Below are 27048 nucleotides of genomic sequence, written 5' to 3'. Positions count from 1 at the left end.
TGGGTCATCCAGGTGGGACTGATGTAATCACAAAGGTCCTTAAGAGGGACAAGCAAGAGATCAGAGTGAGTAGCTGGAGATGTGAAGACAGAAGCAGAAGGCGCAGGTGATGTCAAGCAGGGCCCACAAGCCAGGGTATGTGGGCATCCTCTGGAAGCCGGAAAGGCAAGGGGACGGATGATCCCCTCAAAGCCTCCAGAAGGAATCAACTCTGCTCACACCTTGATTTATCCCAGTCGGCCTGATTCTAGTTCTCCAGACTCTAAGAGAATAAAGCCCCTGCATTTGTGGTCATTGTTACGACAGCAGGAGGAAATGAATTCACCATGAAAGGGCCATCTGTGATGACACGAATGTGCCTCCTGTTAGAACCACCTGGAAGGCATGTTCTCTGTGGCAGAGCTACCCTTCAGAGTTGGGTATATACCATTCAAACTAAACTCCCATGTATCTTCCTGCATAAAGAAGACATTTTGTGGTGGGAGCTAGAAAACAAAGCCTGAAGTATAAGTCCATTGCCAGGAGATCACATCCTCTTTTTTGGACAGAGGTCTAGAGATAGGTAGATTTCCATAAATCAAAACTGAGACAATCCTGGGAAAGCTGTAGCCACTACCATTGTTTCTCAAGGAGCAGCTGATTGAATAACTGCTCAATTCGTGGGGGAAGAGAATCAATCACATCAGCTGATTTTCCTGAATTGACTTTTATTGCCATGAATTTTATTTCTCTTAAGACCTCAGTAGACACTATCTCAGGATTCCCTAGACAAAGCCCAGATCCTGCAGTTTATCGCCAATTTCAAATACCTAAAATCATCCCAAAGACACGCCAGCCTTCTGTTTCTGAATCATGGAATTTTTCAGACAGTCTGTGTATAGTCTCATTAAAGACAAAAATATACAAAATGGGAAGCAAGAGAGAAAAGCATGGCTTCGTGTCCCATAAGCAATAAATGCTAAAAGAAAAAAAAAATCAAGACTCCAAACATCCTTTCTGTCCTGTTTATTTTTTTTTCTTATCTGTAAAAGCAAAATGTACACAAAGTCTTCACCACATAATGTCAGGGTCGAATCTATGACAAACTGTAGTTTGATAAGAGGCAGGGTAAAGAGACCTTCATTCTGAACTTATCCTTAGCAGTGAACTTTTATTTGTGGGGCTTCAAAACAAGGCCACATTTGGGGGAAAGGAAGGTACGTGGCAATATTAACTTGGTGTGCTTTAATGCAGTTTATAAAACAAATCTCCCAAACATTTATTTTTCAGCCAAGCTTCTGGCTAGAGTGGGCTTAGGATAAGCAACAAAATGAAGGAGATCTCCCAAACATTGACCTTGGCACTTAAAAGGAAAATAATAATAAAGACAAGTATTAAAACATTTCCAGTATATTTTCATCCAAAATGTGTTGATATAAAATGGCTAAGAATGCCACATAATTTTTAGTTTTTTTTTCTCATAGGAGTTTTAAATACTTAGATTCAGATAGTCAAGTTCACATAAATAAAACATTCTTTATAAAAAACTGAACAATACAACCATCATTACATGGGCCTAGCAGAAAGAAAGCTCTATTCAGTTCTCAGAGTGACCTTAGCCTAGAGCGTCTTGGGCTTAATATAGATTATTGGTTTGTCCTAGTCTGTCTCCCTCCTTTACCCCCAAAGAGCACTCTGGCATTTCATGAGCATGTACCAACTGGACGATTTCTTTCTTTGTAAGAAAACACCAGAAGAAGTAATAGGAATGAACAGAATGCAATGTGTTCTCCAGACCAGTGGTTCTCAAACCCGAGCAGGAAAAAGTATGTGAGAAGTGCAAAGAATATATTTAAGATGTAATTCTAATTCAGATAGTTACTAAAATCACAAATCCTTCCTAGTCCAAAAGAACTCAGGGATGCTGATTTTCCTCTTAAGTGGGGAGGGGAGAGGCACAGCCAGCCATAAGCTGGTCATATGGGCGTCTATCAGGATATTCTGGACGATAATTAGAAGAAAGCCCACCACCTGTGGGAAGGAGAGCTGGGTTTCGGGGCTGGAGAGATAGTGTGGTCCCAAGGCAGGGCCCTGGCACACTCTTTCCCAATGCCAGGGCACTGGCCCCATCTTCCGTGTAATCCAGCAGATGTTTCTAGAAATGTCTAGAACCGTCAAAGTGTTAGTGCAGAAGGAGGTGCTTCCGGGACCGTGTTCTGCACAAAGGAAGGCAATCTCTGTGATCAGGGTATTCCTGAGCCCCGCAGAGACAGGAGCCGCCTTTCTGAAAACTTTGGCCAGAGATCCAGGGGTGGGCTCCTTTCCTGTCCTGAGCACAGTGTTAGAAGCCACTCGGACAGATGCACAGAGAACTGAAACAGGCCAGGGGAGACCAGGGAGTGAGCCTGGATACTCCCACTCCCTGCTGGGAGTCCAGCCGAGCTGTAACTACCTGCCAACCTGCCATGCCGGGAAAGCCCGGCTCCAGAGTCTCCTAGGGCAGGTCCTCTGGGAGACCGCACGTGTGTTTGGCACTAACCGGGCACCGGCGGGCAGTGCTGATGGGCTCGTGGGCTTGACTTTGTTCCGACTTCCATTTTTGATTCTGCCAAACACCTGTGCTGCCCTGAAAGTAGCCACCTTCTCAGGGACCCAGCCTGAGCCAAGCTGAATGGCCGGAAGGGCCTCAGGGCACTGTCCGTTCCCACAGCTTCTCTCGAAGCAGCCACTGCCCTTTGGGGTTCTCTGTCTCGTGGTAGTCCTCCCCTGGAGACACCAGGGACTCCAGGCCAAAGGGCTCCGCATCCCATTCCGTGTCTTCTCCTGAGAAGTTGAGGAGGATCTGTCTGGGGCTCCCCAGGCTGGAAGGGAGGAATGAGGCAGAGGGTTTAAGTCTGGCTTGACCGGCTGCACGGAGAAGGCATGCTCTGATCCACTATTCCAACGGAGACCATCAGATGCCCCCCAGGGCTGGGCCTTGTGGCGGACAAAGCGGTATCATCATGGGGGCTGGACCCCAGACTGGCCTTGAAGGGGAAGGACGGATGATTGGATGATGAGCCCTGGTTTCAGTATCTCCATTACATAGTCCATTGTTATGGGCGGAAAGCGCTATTTAGAAAAGCTCTGAATCCATCAGAGTTGAATGGCTCTCGTACAAACCCCAACCCGGATAGACCCCCTTCTGCTGTGAAAGGTGAGGTCCCTGCAGCATGGGCAGCAGTGGCCAGAGCAAGAGAGCACTGACTGCTCCAAATGAGTAGGTCACAGGAATTTGGAGGCTAAACATGGGAACTCGTCTCGGGAGGGTTGGATCTGGAGGGAAAGAGGCCGAGAGATGGTGGCGAAGTGGCCAGAGGGAGCCCGGCCAGCAAGAAGTTCTCCAGCTAAGTCAGGTCAACGCCTTTCCAAGGCAGGGGCGTCTGGTTAGTCTGGTGTTGGTTCCCTCTTGGCGCTTTGCCCTCCTCAACCCCAAACTCTCATAAAAAATTCGTAGCACACAGGGTGTCCGTGGCCCTGGGGGGCGACAGTGAAAGAGGGTGGCACAAAGCATGTGGGCCAGGTAGGCCAGAGGCAAGGCCGGCAGATCCAGAGCTGAAGTCACAGGGAGGAGACAACAGTGACCCAGGCTGGAGTTTATGTATAGACTAGGGGAAAACATCTTTTAACACTCTTAACGTTTATTTATTTTTGAGTGAGAGAGAGAGCGCACGAGTGGACGAAGGGTAGAGAGAGAAGGGGACAGAGAACACGAAGCGGGCTCTATGCTGACAACATAATGCGGGGCTCGAACTCACGAACCGTGAGATCATGACCCGAGCTGAAGTTGGACGCTCAGCCGACTGAGCCACCCAGGCAGCCCTAGCGGGGAAAAAAAAGATCTTTAGCCAAGATCTCCTTCCCCCAAAATCTGTAAGAATAATTTTTGTTATATAGGACGGGGACTCAAGGCACCTGAAGAACCACCCCAGGAGTCTGGAGGACATGAAAACATCTTAGTTATACCATTTGGTCCAAGCACTTACTCTTTTTTGCAGGCTTTGGGCTTAAATTTCAAGGTGTTGAATGCCCCCTCCACAGCCTTGGGCAAGTAAATGGGGTGCCTCTCGAGCCTCCTCTGAGTGCCGAAGGTCCTGCGCTCCACGCTCCTTCGAAACTGGCTATCTGTCACGTGCACGGTGTGCCCAGCAATGTCCTCAGAGTGCCGGCGTGGTGCCCGCAGGATCCAATTGGAATGCAAGCTGTGCTCCCGGGAGCTGGTGGCCACTGGAAGAGACAAGCAGGGGCCCGGGAAGGAGCAAGAGAGGGTGAACCAGGCTGAGAACCCACAACAAATGCCTATATTACAACAGCACATTCTTAGAAAGGCTGGGAAAGGCAAGTGAGAGGGGGATGATCTGACCCTGTAATGATAGGGTAGGGATATGGTGGGATATTTATGTGTCCATTAAAAATAAAGACATACATCTATGTTTACTGACATGGAAAGACAACCCCTGATGTATTATAAATGGTTAAGTGAAAAGAACAGATGACAAAATGGCAGAGGTCCTATTGTTTTTAATTAAGTGAGCGTGGGTGTGTGTGTGTGTGTGTGTGTGTGCGTGTGTATGTTTAAAACCTTTTGGAAAGGAAAGACATAGACCGAAGTTTAACAGTGGTTATTATCTCTGGGTGGTAGTATTACAGACCATATTCTTTACTTTCTTTGTATTTTGGTGTATCATTTGATTCATTAGATTAACAATGAACGTATAGGGCTGTTGTTATGAGAGAAAACCATAATGTCCTTTTCATTCAAAAATTGTGGAAGGTAACACTTGCATCCTCAGTGGATTTTGCTGTTCTTTCGCCAGCGTCCTGGGTTTCCAGGTCCAACTCCCAAGAGGAGGGCTGGCCTCCATCAGGGACCGAGGGGCTGCAGTCCAGGAGGAAGGTGGGCGGATTAGCCTGCAGGGCACAGTGAGCCGGCGGGGGAGGTGGGGGTAACCTTCTGTGAAATCCCACCAAACCCAATGAGAACCTGAATTTCACAGATATAGGTCTTTTGGGCCCGGAGCAATGGCAAACCACAAGAATACGGTCTTTTGAGCATTAGATAAAAAGCTCAAGCATTGCTTAGTATGGGCACCAAAAGCTAGCACCTCCGTAACGGGAGCCAGGAATCCCCTGAAAAAAATTGCCATCAGTTACACCAGGGAGAGCAAGTCAAAGATTAAAGAAGCTGACAGTCAGGGCGCCTGGGTGACTCAGTCGATTAAGCGTCTGACTCTTGGTTCCAGCTCAGGTCATGATCTCGCGGTTCCTGAGCTGGAGCCCTGCATCAGGCTCCGCACCATCAGTGCAGATTCTCTCTCCCTCTCTCTCTGCCCCTCCTCTGCGTGTGCTATCTCTCAAAATACAATAAACTGAAAAAGAAACGGACCGTTAAGTAATGGAATTTAAAAGCGGGCTGAACTCATGAATGTGATTGAATCGTTTGCTTTCCACCAGGAGACAGCCAGTGAGTGACACACGTTGGCAAGGAGAGAAGCATCACCCCCGGCCCTCACCTCACTCTCTCTCCAAAGACCCAGGCTGGCCTAGGCGGGCTCCCTGGCCCTGTCCTGCCCTGCGCGTCCTCACAGAGTGCTGACCCCGAGGGCGTCAGAGGGGGTGCTGGGCGAAGCGGGGACAAACCAGACGAAGGATCAGTCAGTCCGGTGTGGACACTGCCAAACTCGCTCAGGCAGAGTCGACAGTTTTTTAAACAGTTTCTCCGTTTCTTTTTCTTCTCTTAAAACAAAAACTGTAGTGAAATACACATAACATAAAATTTGCCATCTGAGCCGTCTTCCGGCGTGCAGTTCAGGGACGTGGAATATACTCATTTTTGAGGGACAGCTGCCCAGTCCTTCTTCGCCTTACAACGCTGAAACTCTGTCTTCGCACCCATATAACACCAGCTCCCCCTCCAATCCCCTTCCTTTAAAGATTTTACTTTTTATGTTTTAAAAAAAATTTTTTTTTAATGTTTATTCACTTTTGAGAGAGAGAGAGGGAGACAGAGTGCTGGTGGGGGAGCGGCAGAGAGAGAGGGAGACACAGAACCCGAAGCAGGCTCCAGGCCCTGAGCTGTCGGCACAGAGCCCCACGCGGAGCTCGAACCCACAAACCGCGAGATCATGACCTGAGCCGAAGTCGGGCACTTAACTGACTGAGCCACCCAGGCGCCCCTCCAATCCCTTTCTTGACTCATTTGTCGCAGTTGGGGCCAGTGGACTGCCAGGGGTTTTTGTCCAAATATGGCTGCGAATGTTGTAGGGGTAGGCTGGGTGCTGGCCGCTGGCACAACTAAAGCAAAGGGCCCCGAGGAGAAGAGCGAGCCCCAGGCTGGGCTACAGAGTGCAGGTGCGAGTTTCCCTCTAGTGGGAGGTGAGATTCCTGGTAGCTCATCTTCTAGCCACACCAGAGACCCCCCCCCCATCACACCCCCCCAGTCCATCCTCCCCCCCTCACCTCCCCCCCACCCCCGGCCAGCACTCACCGTCAAAGTCCACATCCTCATTGGGAGGGTCCGCCTCGGCGGCCCGCGGCCGCTTCTCTGTATCCAGCTCTGCAATGATGGAATCAAAGAAGGCCATGGCCTCCGCCACATCCGCGCTGAACTGGGAGTATTTCTTTGCGGTTGCTTTCTGCTAGAGGTGAAGGGCAGGAGAGAGAAAGTAGCCTGAGCCAGCCTCTGAGCACCCACACGCAAGCAAACCACAACCGCTGAAAAGAATTCCGTGCTGCTGAAACTAAATGTATGTGAAGTTATGAATTTGCAGAACTTAAAAGGTAAATTTGAGTAAGTGCGCTGTGAGGGGAAGGTGGATGTCCCTGCTCCACGATTGCCGTAGGTCAGTGGATGTCCAGTTACCTCAACGAGAGACAAATAATAAGATCTACCTCTTTCTTGCTCAGGGACTGTTACTGACCTGGAGGCAAAATACTTAGTCTTCCTTTGGCCTTTTCCCCTGCTGATAAACAGGGGATCGTGAAGCTCCTTCGGAAGGCGATGAGACATTCGCAGTAGGAAAGAAAGGGCGTGATGTACTGGAAATGCTCTAAAAGAGTTGTCAGTACCTAAGGTGGCCAAATTTGGACTCAAGTCATGGAATAAATTGAAAAGAAATTAGCATGATTCTTTGGAAAGTATATGGAATAGAGGTGCCTGGGGGGCTCAGTCGGTTAAGCCTCCAACTTCGGCTCAGGTCATGATCTCACAGTTCCTGAGTTTGAGCCCTGCATGGGGCTCTTGTGCTGACAGCTCAGAGCCTGGAGCCTGCTTCGGATTCTGTCTGTCTGTCTCTCTCTCTCTCTCTCTGCCCCTCCCCCACTTATGCTCTCCCTCTCTTTAAAAAATAAACAGTAAAAAAAAGTGTAAGACATAATAAAATACAGAGTTTAAAAGAAGTCTACTGAGGGGCGCCTGGATGGCTCAGTCAGTTAACTGTCTGACTTTGACTCAGGTCATGATCTCGTGGTTCGTGGGTTCATGCCCCACATGGGGTTCTGTGACGACAGCTCAGAGCCTGGAATCTGCTTCAGATTCTGTGTCTCCCTCTCTCTCTGCCTCTCCCCCACTTGTGTTATGTCTCTCTCTCTCTCTCTCTCTCTCTCTCCTAAAAATAAATAAAATGTAAAAAATATTTTAAAAAAAGAAAAGAAGTCTACTGAATGCCTCACTGGGTTCCAGGCTCTGTCCTGATTTGTTCTTCTTCGTGATCTGGTTCATCACCATCATCTTCACAACCTCCAAGGACCAACATGGAAATTCAAGCACCATGGCAGACCTCCATGGAGAACTCACAATGAAAGGCACAGAATCAGCATGTGAACTAATAAGCTGTCTGAGGAATTTAGGAAATAAGAAAACTCAGAGAGGGGGACAAAAGGGACAATGTGTGTTAACCTGAGCTGTTTTCACCATGTGTAGAGTTATTTTAGGTGAACGTTTTTATTTATTTTTGTTTTATTTGAGTATAGTCGACACACAATGTTACATTAGTTTCAGGTGTACAACATAGTGATTTGACAAGTTTATACATTATGTTGTGCTCACACAAGTGTACCTACCATCTGTCCCCCCTACGTCACTATTACATTATTATCATTGACTGTGTTCCTGTGCTGTGCCTTTTATTGCCATGACTTACTCATTCCAGAACTGGAGGCCTGTGTCCCCCACTCTCTTTCATCCGTTTTGCCCACCAGCCCCATCCTTTTCCTCTGCCAATCTTCAGTTTTTTTCTCTGTATTTCTAGGTCTCAGTCTGCTTTTTGTTTGGTCATTTGTTTTCTTTTTTTTTTAATTCAACATATTAGTGGAATCGTATTGTATTTGTCTCTTTCTGTCTGACTTATTCACTTAGCATAATACCCTCTCGGTCCATCCATGTTGTCTCAAGTGACACAATCTCATCTTTTTATGGCCATGTAATATTCCAGTGTGTGTGTGTGCGTGTGTGTGTGCATGCACGTGAGCGTGTGCACACACATACCACATCTTCCTTATCCATTCATCTATTGATGGATACTTGGATTGCTTCCATAATTTGTCTATTGTAAATAACGCTGCAATAAACACCAGGGTGCATATATCTTTTCAAATTAGTGTTTTCATTTTCTTTGGGTAAATACCCAGTGGCGGAATTGTTGGGCCGTATAGTACTTCTATTTTTAATTTTTTAAGGAACCTCCATACTGTTTTCCATATTGGCTATTCTAACTTACCTTTCTACCAGCAGGGTCCAAGAGTTTCTTTTTCTTTACATCGTGGCCAACCCTTGTTGTTTCTTGTCCTTTTGATTCTAGCCATTCTGACAAGTGTAAGGTGGTGTCTCATTGTAGTTTTGATTTGCATTTCCCTGATGATGAGTGATGCTGGACATCTTTTCATGTGTCTGTTGGCCATCTGTATATCTTCTTTGGTAAAATGTCTATTTGTGTCCTCTGCCCATTTTTTAACTGGATTGTTTGGGGGGTTTTTTTGGTATTGAGTTGTATAATTTCTTTGTACATTTTGGATATTAACAATTTATTAGTCATATCACTTGCAAATACCTTCTCCCATTCAGTAGGTTGTCTTTTTGTTTTGTTGATGGTTTCCTTTGCTGTGCAAAGGTTTTTTTTTTCTTTTTTTAAATGTTTATTTATGTTGAGAGAGAGAGAGCAGGAACAGGCAGGGGAGGGGCAGAGAGAGAGGGAGACACAGAATCCCAAGCAGGCTCCAGGCTCCAAGCTGTTAGCACAGAGCCCAATGCGGGGCTTGAACCCACGAACCCTGAGATTGTGATCTGAGCCAAAGTTGGATGCTTAACCCTTGAGCCATCCAGGTGCCCCCAGACTAGTCTTTCTTTAAATTCATGACTGCGGGGCGCCTGGGTGGCGCAGTCGGTTAAGCGTCCGACTTCAGCCAGGTCACGATCTCGCGGTCCGTGAGTTCGAGCCCCGCGTCGGGCTCTGGGCTGATGGCTCGGAGCCTGGAGCCTGTTTCCGATTCTGTGTCTCCCTCTCTCTCTGCCCCTCCCCCGTTCATGCTCTGTCTCTCTCTGTCCCAAAAATAAATAAACGTTGAAAAAAAAATTTAAAAAAAAATAAATTCATGACTGCAAAAAGTTTTTATCTTAAAGTTGATTTTTGCTTTTGTTTCCATTGCCTTAGGACATATATCTAGAAAAATGTTGTTACAGCCAATGTCAGAGAAATTACTATCTGTGCTCTCTTCTGGGGTTTTTATGCTTTCAGGTCTCACATTTCGGTCTTTAATCCATTTTGAGCTCATTTTTGTGTACAGTGTTAGAAAGTGGTCCAGTTTTGTACTTTTCATGTCGCTGTCCAGTTTTCCCAGCATCATTTATTGAAGAGACTGTCTTTTCTCCATTGTGTGGTCTTGGCTCCTTCATCGTACATTAATTGACCATAATACCATGGGTTTATTTTTGGAGTCTCTATTCTGTGCCATTGATACATGCATCTGTTATTGTGCTATACGTGGGCATTTTTAAAGAGGGGATGGTATTAAAAGTGAATAGGATTAAATTACAGACTGGAATGTTGGGAACTAAAATGATGACACCTGTATGTACAAATACAAGATGTTGGTAAAATGTATGCATTTTGTAGTACTAGAAAACATTTTCAAATAGAAGGAGTTTTTCCTTTTATATTTGTAAGGTGCTTTCCTTGGGAAAATTTTGAAGAAGCACAACATAGACCTGAATCTTCTCTGTTAAAAGTGGACAACTATCCACATGTCCTATTCCTCCCCCTTCAACAAGCCCACTGAAGTGAAAGAAGGGAGAGCGGAAAGAAGAAACGCCTGACAAAGAGAAGAAGAGAGGGGCCATCGGGGAAAGAGAGATTTCCAAAAGCTTCTGTCAGTTGCTAAGCAACTGAAGGGGGGAGCTGATGTAAAAGAGCAAAGGGACCAGCCCTCCAGAGCATCATGGGTCAGGCAAGCACCTAAAAAGGGTACAATTTGACCCTTGGGAATGGGAAATGAACCAGACTTGGCAACACCAGGTTCACCAAGGCTTGGGGGTGGAGCGCAGGACTAAAACTTGAAGGGCTGGTTGGCAGTCTGTATGAGCCCAGCAGGCCACATCACTGTGCACCCTTCCTGCAGGCCGGTGACAGGAGGGCTCATCTCTGATGGCAAGTCAATATTCTTGTCCTGTCTGTGTTTCTTCTTACTGGTCTCTCGGCCTTGAATATTTCATCGAGCCGGTTCCTATTCATCCATCAGGACTGGCCGGGTCAGCTCATTCTCCAGGTAGACCGCCCCTCTCCTGGACGGTTCTCTCCTCTAGCCTCTATGGTCCTCATCCCGAACCTAATTCTTCTATGACACATAACATTTTAGAGATTTTTTTTGTGAACTGAAAGAGTGAGAAACGATGAATGGAGAAAGCCACACAATCTGAACCAAACCCCTAAAGGAAGGATAAATAGTATTTAATAGGAGTGCAAGGTCTGTAGGTCTTTGTATCTCAGAACCCACGGAGAGGGCGCCTCTGAATCTCTGGCAGCAACTTCCATCAGTGTTTGGCTTAACGCAAGTGTCTCAGCCTTACATGTGAACATGGCATTCTTTTCTCGTGGGGGGTCACCCTGCAATATGATCTAAATTCTTCATTCCGCAGTGTCTCCAGGAAGTAGACTTTGGCCAGCAGCTCAGAGCCACCTGGATTAGCTGCTTTCATTTACTAAAGAGTTTAGAAAAGAGTCAGCTTTGGTGTCTTAACTAACAAAGGCTCAGCAACCAATGAGATCACCACCATTAGTTATGTTGATATGTGTCCTTGACTGTGGCCTCTTGGACATCCCCAGAATCTTGTCACATACTGTCCTTCGAGGATCACATTTACAAATTAAGAAATAAATCACTACTATATGTATTACCATCTTAGCCACTGTGCTTTCTGTCCATCAGAACTAGTGGACGGGGCCCTTTTACCTCCACACGTGTGGTTCATTCCCAATATTCAACTCTATTGCCTGTTTCCAAACCACAAGCTTTAGGATTTGAGACTGAGGTCTCCTTCCCATGCCTTGCCCTTTCTACCAGGCTGAGGAGTGATTGCCTTCCGGGGGCAAATATGCCTAACAAATACGCTCTTCGGCCAGCCCTGGAGGGTCTGCTCTTTCAGGTCCCCCTTCTGGGGTCTCTGCCGGGCCATCCAATGCGCTGCCGTTATAAAACTTGCTTCTGTTCAAAGAGCTTCTGGATCCTGCAGTGTCCGGAGAATGAGACATTGGTGACATTATCTGTGGCTGACGCGTACAGACCTGTGTGACCAAGTCTCATGCTAAAGGACAGCTTCTCCCACTTGCCCCAACTGCCTTCAGCAGTTACCCCCAAACCCTTCATGGAATAAAGTAGGAGCATAAAATAAAGACAAATGAATAAATAATTGATTTCCTTCCTTCCTTCCTTAGCCCTGTCTTCCGTCCCTGCAAGTGAGAGCAGCATTCCTGGAATGGGTCTGAGAGACTGGCCTGGGAGATGGTGATGGTACACCTCTCCCTCACCCCTGTCGGGGTGGTTCCATAACAGGTGAGCCCAATTCCAGTTGGACATTGGAATCTCCTGGGTGCTCTTAAAGAATGCCTGTACCTGGCCCTTTCCCAGACCAGTTAGTTCAGACAATCAAGTGATTCTAATACACAGCAGTTGAGACCCACCACTCGATGGCGGTCCCGGCATCAGGGACGGAACAAGAGCACCCATGAATCCCCACCCCAGGGTCTTATTTAGGATAGAAATCTTACGTGCCAGTCTTGCACCCTGGCTCTGCAAGAGCCGGCAGGAACGTCTCTGTCAAGACAAGGACACGAGGGACAGGACTCCAAGGGATAGAGCACAGGTCATCGAAGAAAGAGGACAGAAGCCCTGGATTTCAGGGCCCAGGTTCATCTGTGTCCTCCGCACACAGAGGGCCAAGTAGAGGAACTCCATCCGCCCTCTGCTCCCGTGCCAACAGGGAGTATACAACATCCCCCACAGGGGTCTACCCAACATCTACCTTTCCCCCCCAGTCCCCAAACTTGACCTAAAATCACCTCCTGGGGAGGCATTCCCTCTCCTTGTATTCATGCAACTTTGTTTGCTTCCTGGGTTTAATGTTTGCCATTCACCCTCCGCTACACTTCATGTTGCGCCTATGCCAAGTTTCTTGTTTCTCCCTCCATTGTTTCTGAAAATGTAAGCAAATGTGAATTTATACTTGTGTTTACCCACTTTTTTCAAAAAAACAAAAGGTAGCCCACACCATACCTCTGTAAACATCGCTTTCTTCATTCACTGTGTCCTGAGGTTGCCTTCCCAGCAGTAGACAGAGACCCTCCTCATCCCTGGTAGACTACCTAGGGCTCCAGTGTGCAGACCCACCATCAAAAGAAACCACGGTCTCCTGTTGTCAGATCCTTGGCTTCTTCGTAGTCTTTTGCTGTTCAAGGTAGCGCCATATGCATACGTCATTTTGCGTTTTGTCAATAATACCCCGGCTTGGGGTAGGCCTCTAACTGCAAGCACTCGGCTCTCTGTGTCTGTGCCTTCTGGAGAGCATGGTAAGCAGCAAGTGACCTGGCAAGCCAGTTACACAGGATTTGGTCCACGGAGTTCCTGGTGTACCTTGGAAAGTACACTTGTACATGTCTCCAAATGAATGCTGCCGTGAGTTTTCTGAGTACCAAGGCTAAGCTCCAAGTCTGGACTCCCTGGGCCTTTTCAAGTCCTGGTTTAAGCCCAGACCGATTCTGGCTGTTCGTTTTTGCCTTCCCACAGCTTCCGTGGGCCTCTACTAGAGGCCTCTAAAGGCCACCTGTACTATCACATTCTCTGTGATAGCACAAGAATGGCAACAACTGAGGTGCTGGGTTCAAGCTGCAGACTAATATCGCAGCAAAATCTACTTTACGAGGAGGTAGTTGTACAAAATGGGCCATGAATCGTCAGCACCCCTGGGTGAGATGCAATACCGTTACTGTTCCCTCTCTGAACTTGAAAGGCCAGGTACAAAAGGATTGCTTCGCTCCCAGTCTTGACTTTTTTTCTAGCCCAGAATTTTTTTTTAATGTTTATCTATTTTTGAGAGACAAAGAGAGACACAGAGTGGGAGTGGGGGAGGGGCAGAGAGCGAGGGAGACGCAGAATCCAAGGCAGGCTCCAGGCCCCGAGCTGTCAGCACACAGCCCGACGCGGGGCTCACACCCATGAACGGTGAGATCAGACCTGAGCCAAAGTCAGACACTCAACGGACTGAACCACCCAGGCACCCCTCTAGCCCAGAATTTCTTAACTACCTCTTTGGAACGGTTTCCTATTGCACCTGCTTAGGCCCCAGTTCGCAGGGCTCATGTTACTTCGCTCTCGGCCCCACAGCAGCCCCAGGGAGAAGGAACCCGGTGTGAAAGCATCCGGATTGCATTGCCGACTCCATTCCCATTTGCCTTTCACCTTCCACCTCCAGCGGCCTTGGGGTTATCATTTTCCAAGCCTCCCTGAACCACGGCCCCCTCACACCAGGCCTGGGTCTCAGATTACTTTTCCCAGATAGAGCCCTTGGCATTTTCCCAAACCAAACTCCACGGCAGGTCCCGTTTAACTTCTGAGTCCCCCAGTGCAGTTTATGATATTTTTTCTGCATTTCGTATCAGCTGCCACCCTGCCTGGTTTCATCTGCCATCTGGGTACCTGGGTTTCTCCGATTTGTTATTTTTCTTCTGGGACCTCTCAGTTCTTGTCTACAAGAGGTCTGGATTCTACTAATTGACCTTCCAGTTGTAAACAGCAATCGTTTGTCAGGGGTTAGAGTCGGGGGACATTCTAAACCCACCCAAAGCCACGAGGGCCTCCACTAAACATCTACCTTCCTCTCACTTGTTTGCGTGTCCCCTTCACATCCTCAGGAGGGCCAGCTCCCTTTGGCAGACGGACCTAGGCGTAGCCTGTCTATGCACATGTCCCGTCTGGAGTGAATAGTCCACTGCAGCAAGTTGTGTTATGTCCTCGGTAGCACACTAGGCCAGGGATCTTTAACCTCTTCTTTGGCAATACTTCGGCAATTAACACTCACAGATAAGACTCTTGGGACAGATGCTCTCCACCAGCCACTGCCCACATGAGATAGGTTGCGGGATATACACAACTCCCACCACTCCGACTGAAATTCTACCTGTTTCTCTGCCAAGGAACGTCAACACACCAGTGTGGTTCAGACAATGATGGTGAGGACCGCAGCCTGAGACCCTGGGCTGTGTCCGGGCAGACAGATTGCCTTTTCACCTATGAATGCTGAGTACGTATTTCAGTGCTTGGCACAGGGTAGTAATTATTCACTGAGTGAACGAATATATGCTGCCACATATGTGCCATTACCTAATGTTTGCATTCTTGAATCGGTTTGCATGTTACTAATGTGTCCTTTAGGATTCAACTGGCAAATTTTAAGAACTCCGTACTCCTTATTTTTGTGGAGTACTGATAATACTCTCTTGAGCATATAATACCTGGGAATACGGATGTCAGTATATCACAGTGAAATTTCCAGGATCAAATGGGGAACTAGTCTGGACTGGAGAGATCATTTTTCCTCGGGCCATTCAGCTGGGTGAAATTAAATACAAAACAGCTCAAGTTTATCCACAAGCAACTTAACATTACCAATAATAATAATAATAATAAGCTTTTGAGGCCAAACCCTAAAATCTCTTACACATCTTCTCTGCCTTCTGTAATCCTTGGAATGGATATTTAAGACCAAGTCCAAAGTGATACTTACCTTATCCCTTTTATATTCCACCAACACCTAAGGAAGTGTGTACCCATAATCGAGGCAGGTTGTAAAGAAAGAATGGGTGTTTATGATACATAACTGAAGCTTTGAGAAGCAAAGAAAAAGCAACATGAAAAAAAAGTATAATCATTGAAATGTAATTACATACATACATATACCCACATACGTGTTTTCAACAGATAAGCTAAATGGCACACTTGCCTGAGCTGGAGAAAAAAAAATTGACAAAGCAGACAAGAGAGCTGAGAAAGTCAGCCCAAAGAGATAACAAGCAGGAAAAAGTTCATCACCAAGTCTAGTGTAACTCAGCTTTGGCATTACCTATCATAACCACACATTGCAATCGTTTTGGAAGCGTAGCCTCACATCTTCTGCCTTTGACATTGGAGATTGTAGACTCACGGGCTCATAGGCTTAGTCTTTTTCCTCACTGCTTTTTCATTTTTAGACCATTGTTTCTTTTGCCAATACCTGGTAGCCGCTCACCTTACGTGTCATCTAAATGATCATTCCACTTGAACAAAACACAGAGCGCAAAAATTGGCTCACAATTATAAACAGACGCCTGATTAAACTGAACTAATAACCTTGACGCATAGTACAAAGCATACACGTGCAGCAAGTGAGCCATTACAATCCAGTGGGAGAAGGGATGGACTTGTCAATAAACGGTGTTGGGCAACTTTGCCATTTGGGGAAAATTCAGGGTGGATTCTCACTTCCCCCTTCATGGCAAAATACATTGCTGATTGACAGAAGGGTTGGGTTTTTAAAAATGGAACTACCAGGGTGCCTGGGTGGCTCAGTCGGTTAAGCATCTGACTCTTGGTTCCGGCTCAGGTCATGATCTCTCGTCTTCGTGGGTTCAAGCCCCGCCTTGGGCTCTGTGCTGACAGCACAGAGCCTGCTTGGGATCCTCTCTCCTTCTCTCTCGGCCCCTCCCCACTCATGCTGTCTCTGTCTCTCTCAAATAAATGAAATAATCAGAAACGCTCAATGAGAGGGAAAGAATCCACAAAATGCAATGTTAACTAAAAGGAGATTATTAAGAAGTATATGGCATAATCAAATTTAGTACATTCATACATACACATACATTAGGGTTGTCACATTTAGCAAATAAAAATACAGAGCAGCAGGGCAGCCTGGGTGGCCAAGTCAGTTAAGTGTTCAACTCTTGGTTGCGGCTCAGTTCATGATCTCACAGTTTGTGGGTTCGAGCCCCACATCAGGCTCCTCACTGACAGCATGGAGCCTGCTTGGGATTCTCTCTCTCTCCCTCTTCCTCTCTGCCCGTCTCCCACTCACACTCTTGCTCTCTCTCAAAAAAACAAAAACAAAAACAAAACAAAACTATAGGACAGCAATTAAATTTCAATTTCACATATAAATAATGAATAATTTTTTAGTATAAATACGTACCAAATATTGCATGGACATAATTATACTAAAAAAAAAACTCCATCACTTATCTTAAATTCAAATTTAAATAAGCATCCTTTGTTTTAGCAGACAGCCCTAATATACATATGGGCAAATATACAGAAAATAAATGATTGGGAGAAAATCTACCTAAACATTGTATAGTGACTAACTCTAAATAAGATTCCAAGTTGTTTTTATTTTATTTCTTACACTCTTCTGCATTTTATAAATTTCATCTAATGAGCAAATATAATCTTATCATCCAAACATTTTTTTTTTTAAGTTTGCCAAAGTGTCCTTTTGATGGTGAACTCTGACCCATTACACACTGGATGTTTTCATTATTAGGATGTGATTCCACATGAATATGTTCAAACTATATTTTACGCCTCTAAAAATAAGAGATACATTTGCACTCGGCGAAAGCAACAGAACTACTACTTTTCTAGATCCGCCACCGAATTTTGTAACAACTTTCTTCTTAAACCTTCTTAAACTACAGTCGGAGTTTCTCAGGTTGTTGCTTTATTGAATGTCTGCTACGTGCCTCGAGCCGTGCAGGAGGTTGGAGATAAAAAGGTAAACAAGACACAGTGGCCCCACTCAGTGAGCTCATGGCCAGTAGCAGAAATAGCCAATGAACAGACAATTACAGTGCTGGGTACTGAGTGCTGAGTGCTGGGGGCTGAGTGCTATGTGTTGAGATGCGGGTCAGACACAGGAGGAGGGGAAATGCACTGTCTTAGATTATGGATGTGAGAAATGGCTTCCTGGGGATGTGCTTTCTCTGCTGTTGAAAGACAAGAAGGTAGCCAGGTGTACAGAGTGTGGTTGGAGAGGAAAAAAGGAGGAGGAAGTTATTATTTCTGGGCTGAGCAAACAGCACATGCCTGGAAAATAGATTGGGGAATGTAATTACCCGTCTTGTGGTCTGACTGAGAGGGGCTACAGGAATTATACGCTTTGTTATCAATCATTATTATACTGTTTGTCATCTTGTGGAGAGCTCTGCCAAGCAAAATAGAATATTCTTTGCAGCTCATATCGAATTAGTAGTGCCTTTCAAATCTGCAAACCAGACTTAGGCCAGGTGATAGAGACTTTCCCAGTAACTGATGCTCACAGAAAACCTGCATTTTAATATCACCGTTTGCATAAAGTCTTCCCCACAGATCTGAAAAATAATCCCTAGAGGTGTGAAAACAGATCTAGAACCTGCTTTCTGTCCCATATGAAATTATACAGACATATTATACACGGGTGACTTGGAGTCTTTTTAGATGAATTGGATTCAGCTCCTCCTGCCATAGAGGAGAAAAAAAAATCTTCTATTTGACGTGGTCAAAAGTTGACATGGTCTTATTCGATGAGGCAGGATTGCATGGCCTCAATAGAAAATTGATTCTGAAAACAAACTATTGCCAGAATAAAACTACTTTAAATAAACATCAATCACTTTGGGCAGTCATTCTCTAGAATTCCATTGGCTCTTTTCAAACCATTGTAGCAGACGAATTTTTTTGGCTGGGGTGAGGTAGGGAGGGTGAGGTAGGGTGCAGGGACGGGTGTGCATTTGCAGCCAGTTCGTCGAGGCAGACACATCAGGAATCCAAGCTGCTCAGAACTAAATGATCCACAGGAGAATTAATAACATTTCTTCTGGCCGTGGTGGGGGACTGACATTCCTGGCTTCAGAAAATGTCCAGCCCAAATCATCTGGGCAGTGTTCCATGGGGCACCGCAACCTACCCCCGATGGCCTCCTTGGGCCAGCCTAGAGTGTGTGGCCAGCCTCCCTGAGCTCTTCTCTGTGCTCCACCTAGACTGGGATCCATTTACGTGGCCCAATTCTCATACAGGGAAGGATGCCTGCTGTTTCCCTGTTTATCTGGCCCTAACGGTGTGGGGAGCTGTCCTCAGTGAGGACCCCAAATGCTAACAAGCACTCTGGTCAGAGTTAGCCTACTCTCAAACTGTCCCTCTTCACCACCCATCAAAACCCAGGCTCTTCCGCTGTCCAAAAGGAAGGCAGTTCTGACACATGCAGCAACATGGATGAAACTTGGAAACATGCTGAACGACAGAAGCCGGGCACAGGAGGACAGATACCGTATGATTCCATTTATACGGGATGTTTAGAGTAGGAGTAGCCAGAGAGACAGAAAGCAGAATAGGGCTTACCAGGAGTGGGAGGAGCAGGAAAATGGAGAGTTATCGTTTCTTGGGTAGAGACTTTCTGTTTGGATGGCGGAAAAGTTCTGGAGATAGATAGTTGTGGGCTACACAACACTGTGAATGTGCTTCATTGCCAGTGAATTCTACACTGAAAACATGGCTAACGTGGTAAAGCTTTCTAAAGTTTATTCTACGAGAAAAGGCTTTTATCTTTTAAGAAATAAAGAAATAATTGTCAGACCTTGTATAAAAGCATTCTCCTGATTCCTAACTGAAGTCTTTTTAGAGCCTCCCTGACCTCTTAATGGATTCATTTTCTGGTGTACTACTGATATATTTCATAAAGTGTTCTAAGAAATATATTAACTCAGGCTTAATAGTCTTCTGGGTGAATTATTATGGGCTTATGTAAACAATCATTTGGAGAAATTCATGAAAAACTAGTGTGAAGAACTCTGGTTATTGTCTGACAATTAGCAATTTGAAAGGTGCCCACATTTCTCTTTAAAAGACATTTACATAAAATCATCCAAAGAGAAACAGTCAATTTCTTAAGAATTCATTAATTGCAATACACTTCGTTACTCATAATCAGGACACTAAAAAGCACTCACTTAAGGTGCCAAGAAGTGCCATGTTGAAAATGGTAAATATTATGTTTATTTTGCCACCCACACACACAAAAAGCCGAAATGGGTGATGAAATGTTCTAGAATTAGTGGCGATGGGTTGCACAACTCCGAATGTACTAACAGCCACTCAGTAGTGCACTTTAAAGGGTGAGTTTCATGGTATGTAAATTAAAGCTATTATTTCAAAAAATAAATCCAAGCTGAGAGAAGTGGTTTTTATGAGGAGTGGAAAGAGAGAAGTCAAATAACCCAGAGCCCCTCCCAGCAGCTGGAAGAAATTTCCTGGAGAACCAGGGGAGGGGAGAAACACAGAGGCAGAGGCCAGTCATGTCCAAGGCAAGACCCCAAAACAGAGTGCGAGGGGAGCAACTCACTTTCAGGGATGCGGATATGAGAGGGAAAAATAGCAAGAAACACAACAGGACAGCTTTTTACTTTTCGCAAACCTTCTCTTGTGAGTGCTCCACGTCTTCAGAGGATTTGGACAAAGATCTTTGGGAGGGCATGGGGTTCACCCACACCTCTGGCATCTGAATTCTCTGCTGGGTCCAAAAGGGACGGGCAGAACTTAGGTACCCAGGCGCCATTCTCTGGACCCTCACTAAGATGCAGCACAGGGCTGTCACAGCGGGGGCTCCGAGGAGTCACCACCAGAAACAGGTGCACTGGTTTAGTGCCTTAGCTTTCCCACAAGAGTGACCACCCATGAGGACAGGGACTTTGACTTGCTCGCCTGTATTTACAACAGTTCCTGGCACACACCCTGTTCCTGACAACAATATGTATTGATGGAGAATGGAAGGAAGGAAGGAAGGAAGGAAGGAGAGAGAGAAAGAAAGAAAGAAAGAAGAAAAAGAGAAAAGGGAGGAAGGAGGAAAGAAGGAAGGAAGGAAGGAAGGAAGGAAGGAAGGAAGGACACGTCTGTTGATGAGTTGTTATGTAAACACGATTGAGGGTATTACAAACCACATCACACATGGTTTTCTCATCAGGTCCCATATGAGCAATTTGGGGACTTAAAGCTGGGGAAAATCTCCTTTCCACTAACCAAAGGGTACGATTGTTCCTCTCAGAATTGTACAGTGAGTCTAGCTCTCTTTTCTTTGTAGCGTCCAAGAGGTGCAGAGCCAGATCTAAAGCTCATCTGTAGTCACTGAGTTAGCTGTACAATCTGTGTAGTCTTTTGCGTTTTTATGTTGATTTTCTGTTGGTGTTTTAGTCTCTCCCAACTTGTCAGTTTCTGCTGCTACTCTTTCTGCTGGTATGGGGCTCACCTGAGATACTTTGTAGAATGAGTTAGAAAGAATGAAAATCTATTTCTATTGAAATGATTTGAGGGCACATCCGTCCCATCGTGAAGTTCCCATTGTAGCTGTGCTCACACTGTTTCCCCAGCCTTCTTCCTTGTATGAGAGTAGGCACTACAAACTCAGGATTTCAATGCTACAGAGGCCAAGAATAAAAATGGACTCAGAAGTAGCCAGGTGTAGGGAAGGTGAAGGGAGATGGAGGGGAATTTGACTCATGGATTGTGGGGAGGAGAGAACTTGATACGTGCCTTCTGGGCGTGCTTCTGGCCGAGGTTTCTCCTGGACAAGGGAGTACTAAACCACCCAGCTCCCATGAGAGAGCTTTATCCTAGCACAAAATCCAGGCGGAGTAGGACGCGGGTTCCTCTCTGATGACTCCCCTTGACCCAGGTGTGCAGGATAGAGAAGCCTGCTTACCTCATCCTGAGGTGCACACTCCCCCATCGATGTATATTATACAAGCTCAAAATACGTTTTCTGATTGAGACGCGCTGTGGCTACATTGACCAGAGTGTGAGCTCAGACACACACACACTGGGTCTAAATCCTGGCTCTCTCTTCATCAGGTGCACGACCTCACATAAATCGCTTACTGTCTCTGAGCCCGTTTTCTCACCTGTAGAATGGGCTAATACTCCACATATTGGGTTTAGAGGATGATTAGAAGTCAGGAATAGTTGCAGATTGTTCCTAATGGTGCCTGGGCTGTGGCAGAGGAGCAACGGTGGTGGGAGAGGAGGGCGGTGTGGGGAAGAGATCGGCACTACTCGTCTTCACTGGCAGGAACCCCCAAGGTGCCCAGGGCAGGGGGTTGAGTGACTTTACCTTACTGGTTCAGAAACTCTATGTTCCAGGACAGGACCCATTTCAAATAGGCTCTCCTTCTGCCACATGAATTTTGCACTGTGTTGGAAATTCTTCTTTTTTTAATGTTATATTTATTTTTGAGAGAGAGAGAATGTGAGTGGGGGTGGAGCAGAGAGGGAAGGAGACATAGAATCCAAAGCAGGGTCCAGGCTCTGAGCTGTCAGCACAGAGCCCAAAGCGGGACTTGAACTCATGAGCTGTGAGATCATGACCTGAGCCGAAGTTGGACGCTCAACCAACTGAGCCACCCAAGTGCCCCAGGAAGAACATCTATTTTCTTTTTTTTTTTTAATGTTTATTTATTTTTGAGAGAGACAGAGACAGAATGTGAGTGGGTTAGGGGCAGAGAGAGAGGGAGTCACAGAATCGGAAGCAGGCTCCAGGCTCTGAGCCATCAGCACAGAGCCCGATGCAGGACTCGAACTCACAAACCATGAGATCATGACCTGAGCTGAAGCTGGACGCTCAACCAGCTGAGCCACCCAGGTGCCCATGTGTCAGAAATTCTAACACTTGGACATTTACACAGTGAGTCTCAAACTACAGCTCATACCCAAGACTGACACAAAAGTCCTCAGATGTGGGGTTTTTGTTCTGATTTCAAAATGTTGCAAAATGTGTGTTTTGCTCACTTTTGTAATCCTCTATTCTGAGGGAGGAGCAGATTGTCGCAGAGCCTGGCCACGACCTCCCCCATGCAGGGACCCAGGAGGGGCTTCCACACCCACCCCAGGCTCGCCTCACTTCTGGCCTGTGCTCACTTCCTCCTCCCATCTATCTACGTGGGTACATCCAGTCTCTCTTATCTCCAAGGCGCTGGGACCACAGACCATTTGGCACCCTGCTGCATCACACCTTAGAGACTGTTGACATTTCCACAGGCCCTGCTGGAATGCCTTGACTCTGGGGTGTCCGAAACTGTGGGTCTTGACCCTGTAGTAGCCTGTGAAATAAAGTGACTGTGTCATGACCAACGTCAAAAACAGACAAGAAGACTATGGAAGGTTTTGAAAAAAATCAGAGGACCAAACAGAGAACAGGAATGCGTGCGTTTCATGAAATGTTTGTTTTGGTTGTTATTGAGTCAACTGGGTCAATACCTAAACGATATTTCTTGCTGGGAGTTTTAAAAGGAACAGCCTAAAAGCCGTTATCTTTCCGGAAAAGAGAGACGGACAGGGGACCTTAAGTTCTGTGGCCAAGGCCGGGGGCTGGTGTCTGTGGGGAGGGAGAGGAGTCTGCGTGGTGCCGTGATGCCCAGAGAGCACTGCCCGCTCCCTACGTGGGGGCCAGCCCCTCCAGGATCTACGCACAGAAGACCAGACTTAAAGTTTACAAAGCATCCCTAAGTGACCAAGAAGCATTCCTTGTTGCGCCCTGCGGACAGAAAAACGACGAAGAACCCGTGTCCGCTTCCTCAATCTCCCCAAGGTCGCTGCCGTCCCCCAGAGGAGACGCACATGCTAACCCACCACAGAAGGAGGGGATAAATGCCAGAACACAGATGTGTTTAGACTAATGGAGGAGAAGAGAAACAGCTAGTTCTATGGAGGGCTGGCCTCTTTTCCTAGGGCTGTCAGAACAAAGTACCACTAGCTGGGCCGCTTAGAGCGACAGAAACTTACTGTCTCAGTCCAGAGGCCAGAAGTCTGAGGCCACGATCTTGTCAGCGCAAGGCTCTCTTTGAAAGCACTCCCAGGTCCCACCCAGCTTCTGGGGGGCCCTCGGCTTGTGGAAGCCAACTCCAGACCTCGCCTGGGGGTCTCCGTGTGCATGTGTGGGTCCCAACTTCCCCTTCTTATAGGGACCCCAGTGGTGTCAGATTAGGGGCCCACCCTAATGCCTGCAATCAATCTAACTAACTAATTACATCTGTAACCAGCCTATTTCGAAATAAGTTTACTTTCTGAGGTCCTGGGGGGGGGGTCAGGACTTCAACACACGATTTTGGGGAGACACAAGTCCACCCACAGCAGGGAGTCAGGGAAGCGAACGGTGTTCGCCCTGAATCCGAGCATCGGCGGGCGTTTTCTACCGACACAGGAGGTCCTATCAGATGAAGTTCTGGAAGAAAGGAGCTCTCTGGGCCCCTGCCCCTGCCACGCACAGAGCCAGGCAGCCACGGGCCACACTTGCTAGCCACGGAGATGACACCATTATTCCCCCGGCGCACCCAGCATATATATAGCTCTTTCTTGAGGAGCCACAAAGGAGACCACTTGTCTGCAGGTGGCTCAAAAGCCCCCCACACCTTGCATTTCAGAGTTGGTAAACACTGGACCACCTATGTCTGTCACAGGCAGGCTCTTGCTTTTTCCCCACAAGGTATATTCTCATTTCCATTTGTACGCTGCAGAAACCGAGGCCCAGAGGGGCCAACTGAGCTTGACCCAGGCCCACAGCCGGTACATTCAGAACTAACATTCAGTTTTAGCTGACTGCCTTCAGAGCCAGTTTAAGACTTGTTTTTTTTTTTTTTTTCTGGTTCCACCATGGCAAGAGGTACCTCCTGAGGAAGTCCACGCTCCGTGTCATTCCCTTGACAGCCGTTCCCGTTCGGCCAGAGCTGGTTGATCTGCCCCTCAGCCCTTCTTGTATCTTCAGACAGCTGAACTAGAAGAGGAGCGCGTGGACGTAGGGAACGAGGCTTTACGAAGAGAGAACCCCATCCCTTCAGGAAAATGCAGTGCCTGGAGGGAATCTAACCAGGGCCTAGACCCCTCAGGGTATCGAAGCTGGAAGGGAGTCCAGAACGCGCCGCAGCCCTTTCTGTCATGGGAGGTGACCCCGAAGGAGGGGTGTCTGGCTCCCAAATCTGCAGCTGGCTGGCCACAGGGTCAGTCCTGGAACGGAAGGCTAGGTACTGGGACGCTGACCTACTTTGGGAGTTGAAGTGATTATTTCAACTGCCCACCCCGGGGGCAAAATACAGACAGTTGAAACCAGTCGGGCGAGGCCCAGCCCTAGGGATTTGGGAGCAGACCGATCAGTCATTCAGCGTTAATGAGGCTTGCTCAGCTCACAGGACCCACTGGGGGGAAACCGGACGTGGGAAAGGCAGGTCCGCTCTGAGCACCTTAGAGTGCAGTCGTCAGGGAAGCAATTGATGGGAACGTAAAACAGCCTGAAACCTCAGGCATTTGAAAAAAGAAAAAAGAAAAAAAATGAGGAATGAAGGAATGAGTCCCCTAATGAATTGGAGGTCCTATCAGAGCAGGTCACCGAGTCTCGGCTTGCCCTGCCGTGACATGGGAGTTTCTCCCACCTGACCTTCCAGAATTACTAGATGGCTCCAAGAAAGATGATGTGTACAAAGACCACAATAGGTACGAACAAGATAACTGCCAGTTACTTCTTGCACTAATTTCCCGCATGGGGCGCCCAGGCCTGAAGCCTCCAGGGCCCAGCAAGGCAGTCTCCTGGATGTCACGGGCCCTCGAGGCTGTGCCTGAGTCCCCAGCACACCCGGGGCCCAAGGTGGAGGTGGAACAAGTCCCCCAGTTGCTTGGCTCCCATGCAGCCAAACGCCTGGTTATTGGAAACCATCTAGGTCTCACGAAGATGTCACTTTTCCCCGGGATTTTTGGAGGCCACGCGAGCGCTCTCTCGTCCATAAAGCGGGCGGTAAATGACAGAGGTACGATGCAAACGCGGGACCCCCTGGCACCGAGGCCCAAGCCCTCCCCGCAGGCTGCTCTGTCCATACCGCTAACTGCTCCTCCCCATCGCCTCCTCCCGGAAAAGAATCAGCTTGGGACCAGCCACCCTTCCCCAGTCGGAGGAGGGGGCGGCAAATCCTCTCAGGATGACTGAGACACTGCTCCGAATGTGCAGACTCGTTAGGCTGTGTGTGGATGGGGGCGGAGAGACCAGGTTCCAACTGGCGTCCGAGGCTCTTGGATGAATTCTCATCCAGAGTGTACATCTCAACAGCACTTACCTTTCTCTCTTGGGAGGTAGACTGGCCAGGGGCCTTTTCCGCCCTCTTGGAAGACTTGGAGGAGGTAGAGGAGACGCCCTGGGCGCCGTGCGGCTTCAGGTCCTGGAGGCTGCAGAGGTACTTCTTCCGCAAGGCCAGCAGATCCTGCAGGTACTGCAAACAGTCCTGGGTGCGGGAGTACATCCACGCCCGGTCCCCTTCCCGCTGCAGGTAGTACAGGCTGGTGTCCATGCTGCCGGTGCTTTTGTATTTCTTTAAGGACTCGCTGAACGTCTCCCCGTGGTCCCCCACCACGTACATGGAGCTGCTGAGGGTCAGCCTCACCGCGGGGCCGGCTCGGTCGTAGAAGGCACTCTCGGCCACCTCCGCCTTCCTCTGCGGGCCGGGGTTAAAGAGGGAGTGCAGCTTTCTGAGCATGGTGCTCGATTTCCCTCTGCGGGTGCCTTCCAGCCGCCTGCGCCCTGCCACTCGATCTAGCTGGGGGCAGGGGTGCCAACGCACGGGCCTCCCGCCATCCGCCTTCCAGGAGGCCTCGGGTCTCTGCAATCCCGGAGAGTGTGGGCTCGGTCAGGCGGGCAGCCGGGGCATCTCTCGTGGGGGGGACGTTTACATCCAATGACCAAGATGCCATCAACCACACGGGAATACAAGGACGTGCCCTGGGAGTTTAAAAGCAAGGGCCCCGGCTGCCTTCAAGCACCACCGGATGCAAATACCTTCCGTGCTCTTCCATCGAAGGCTCCAGCTGGATGCGGAAAGCGCGGCAAAGCTGCTTCTGCTCAGCTGTTTTCCTTCCTGTTCGTTTTCCACTTCCGGACGCGGTCTCACTCCGTTCGATTTGATCTTGGCGCGGACCTTCACATCTCCACCTTGGCCGAGCTGGCTCTGGTCCCGAACGCCTCGCATCCAAAATGAAATCCTCCTTTGCAGAAACACCACGAAGCCAAAAATCGTGTGTTGCTTGAGGTAAAATCCAGTCCCCTGAGAGAGGCCAGGGTGGACGCGGCCAGGGCCGTTGGCAGGAGGCTCTCAGATCTTCGATAAGCTGGGCCCTGAGCAGGCATGCGGGCGTCCTGGAGGCGCCTCGCCCTGCCGTAACGAGACCTCGCCACGGTTACCGGATAGCAGCCCATTGTGGAGACAGGAGGATTCAGATATCGGGACAACTTCCTGCACAAAAGCCTTAGTGAGCCGAGGGTGGCCGTGTACACGGGGCAGTCCCCCGTCCTTCGGCTTGAACACATTTTCATTTCAATAGACTAGTCATGATCAGACATCAACTGCTTTTCCAAGAGCATCATTTGAATACATTAGAATCTCAGGGATGTCCCCGCTAGGATCTTTCTCCGGCAAATGGCAAACGTCATTATTACGTTCGTTTCTCCATACAGTCTATTTC

At 47.8% G+C, this 27048-nt stretch overlaps 1 protein-coding gene across 1 annotated transcript; it reads right to left on the bottom strand.

The window, feature by feature from the left end:
* Positions 1 to 2665: 2665 nt before the first annotated feature.
* Positions 2666 to 26066, bottom strand: CA1H13orf42 (chromosome A1 C13orf42 homolog). Its single transcript, XM_030333644.1, has 4 exons — positions 25650 to 26066; positions 6506 to 6653; positions 4005 to 4245; positions 2666 to 2840 (listed from the first exon to the last, which is right to left on the bottom strand). The coding sequence occupies exons 1-4, from the start codon at positions 26064 to 26066 to the stop codon at positions 2666 to 2668; spliced, it is 981 nt and encodes a 326-aa protein (XP_030189504.1).
* Positions 26067 to 27048: the final 982 nt, after the last annotated feature.

The sequence above is a fragment of the Lynx canadensis genome, chromosome A1 (assembly GCF_007474595.2).
Source record: "Lynx canadensis isolate LIC74 chromosome A1, mLynCan4.pri.v2, whole genome shotgun sequence".
Taxonomy (NCBI): Eukaryota; Metazoa; Chordata; class Mammalia; order Carnivora; family Felidae; genus Lynx; species Lynx canadensis.
This window is presented reverse-complemented; position numbering and strand designations above follow the sequence as displayed.

Bases quoted from the DNA above. Each gene is read 5' to 3' on its own strand.
- CA1H13orf42 (XM_030333644.1), bottom strand. From the start codon at position 26,066: ATGCTCAGAAAGCTGCACTCCCTCTTTAACCCCGGCCCGCAGAGGAAG. The intron at 6,654-25,649 runs GTAAGTGCTGTT...CACCTCTAGCAG, and splicing joins CTACCTCCCAAGAGAGAAAG to AAAGCAACCGCAAAGAAATA. The intron at 2,841-4,004 runs GTAAGTGCTTGG...CCTCCCTTCCAG, and splicing joins CCCAAAGCCTGCAAAAAAGA to CCTGGGGAGCCCCAGACAGA.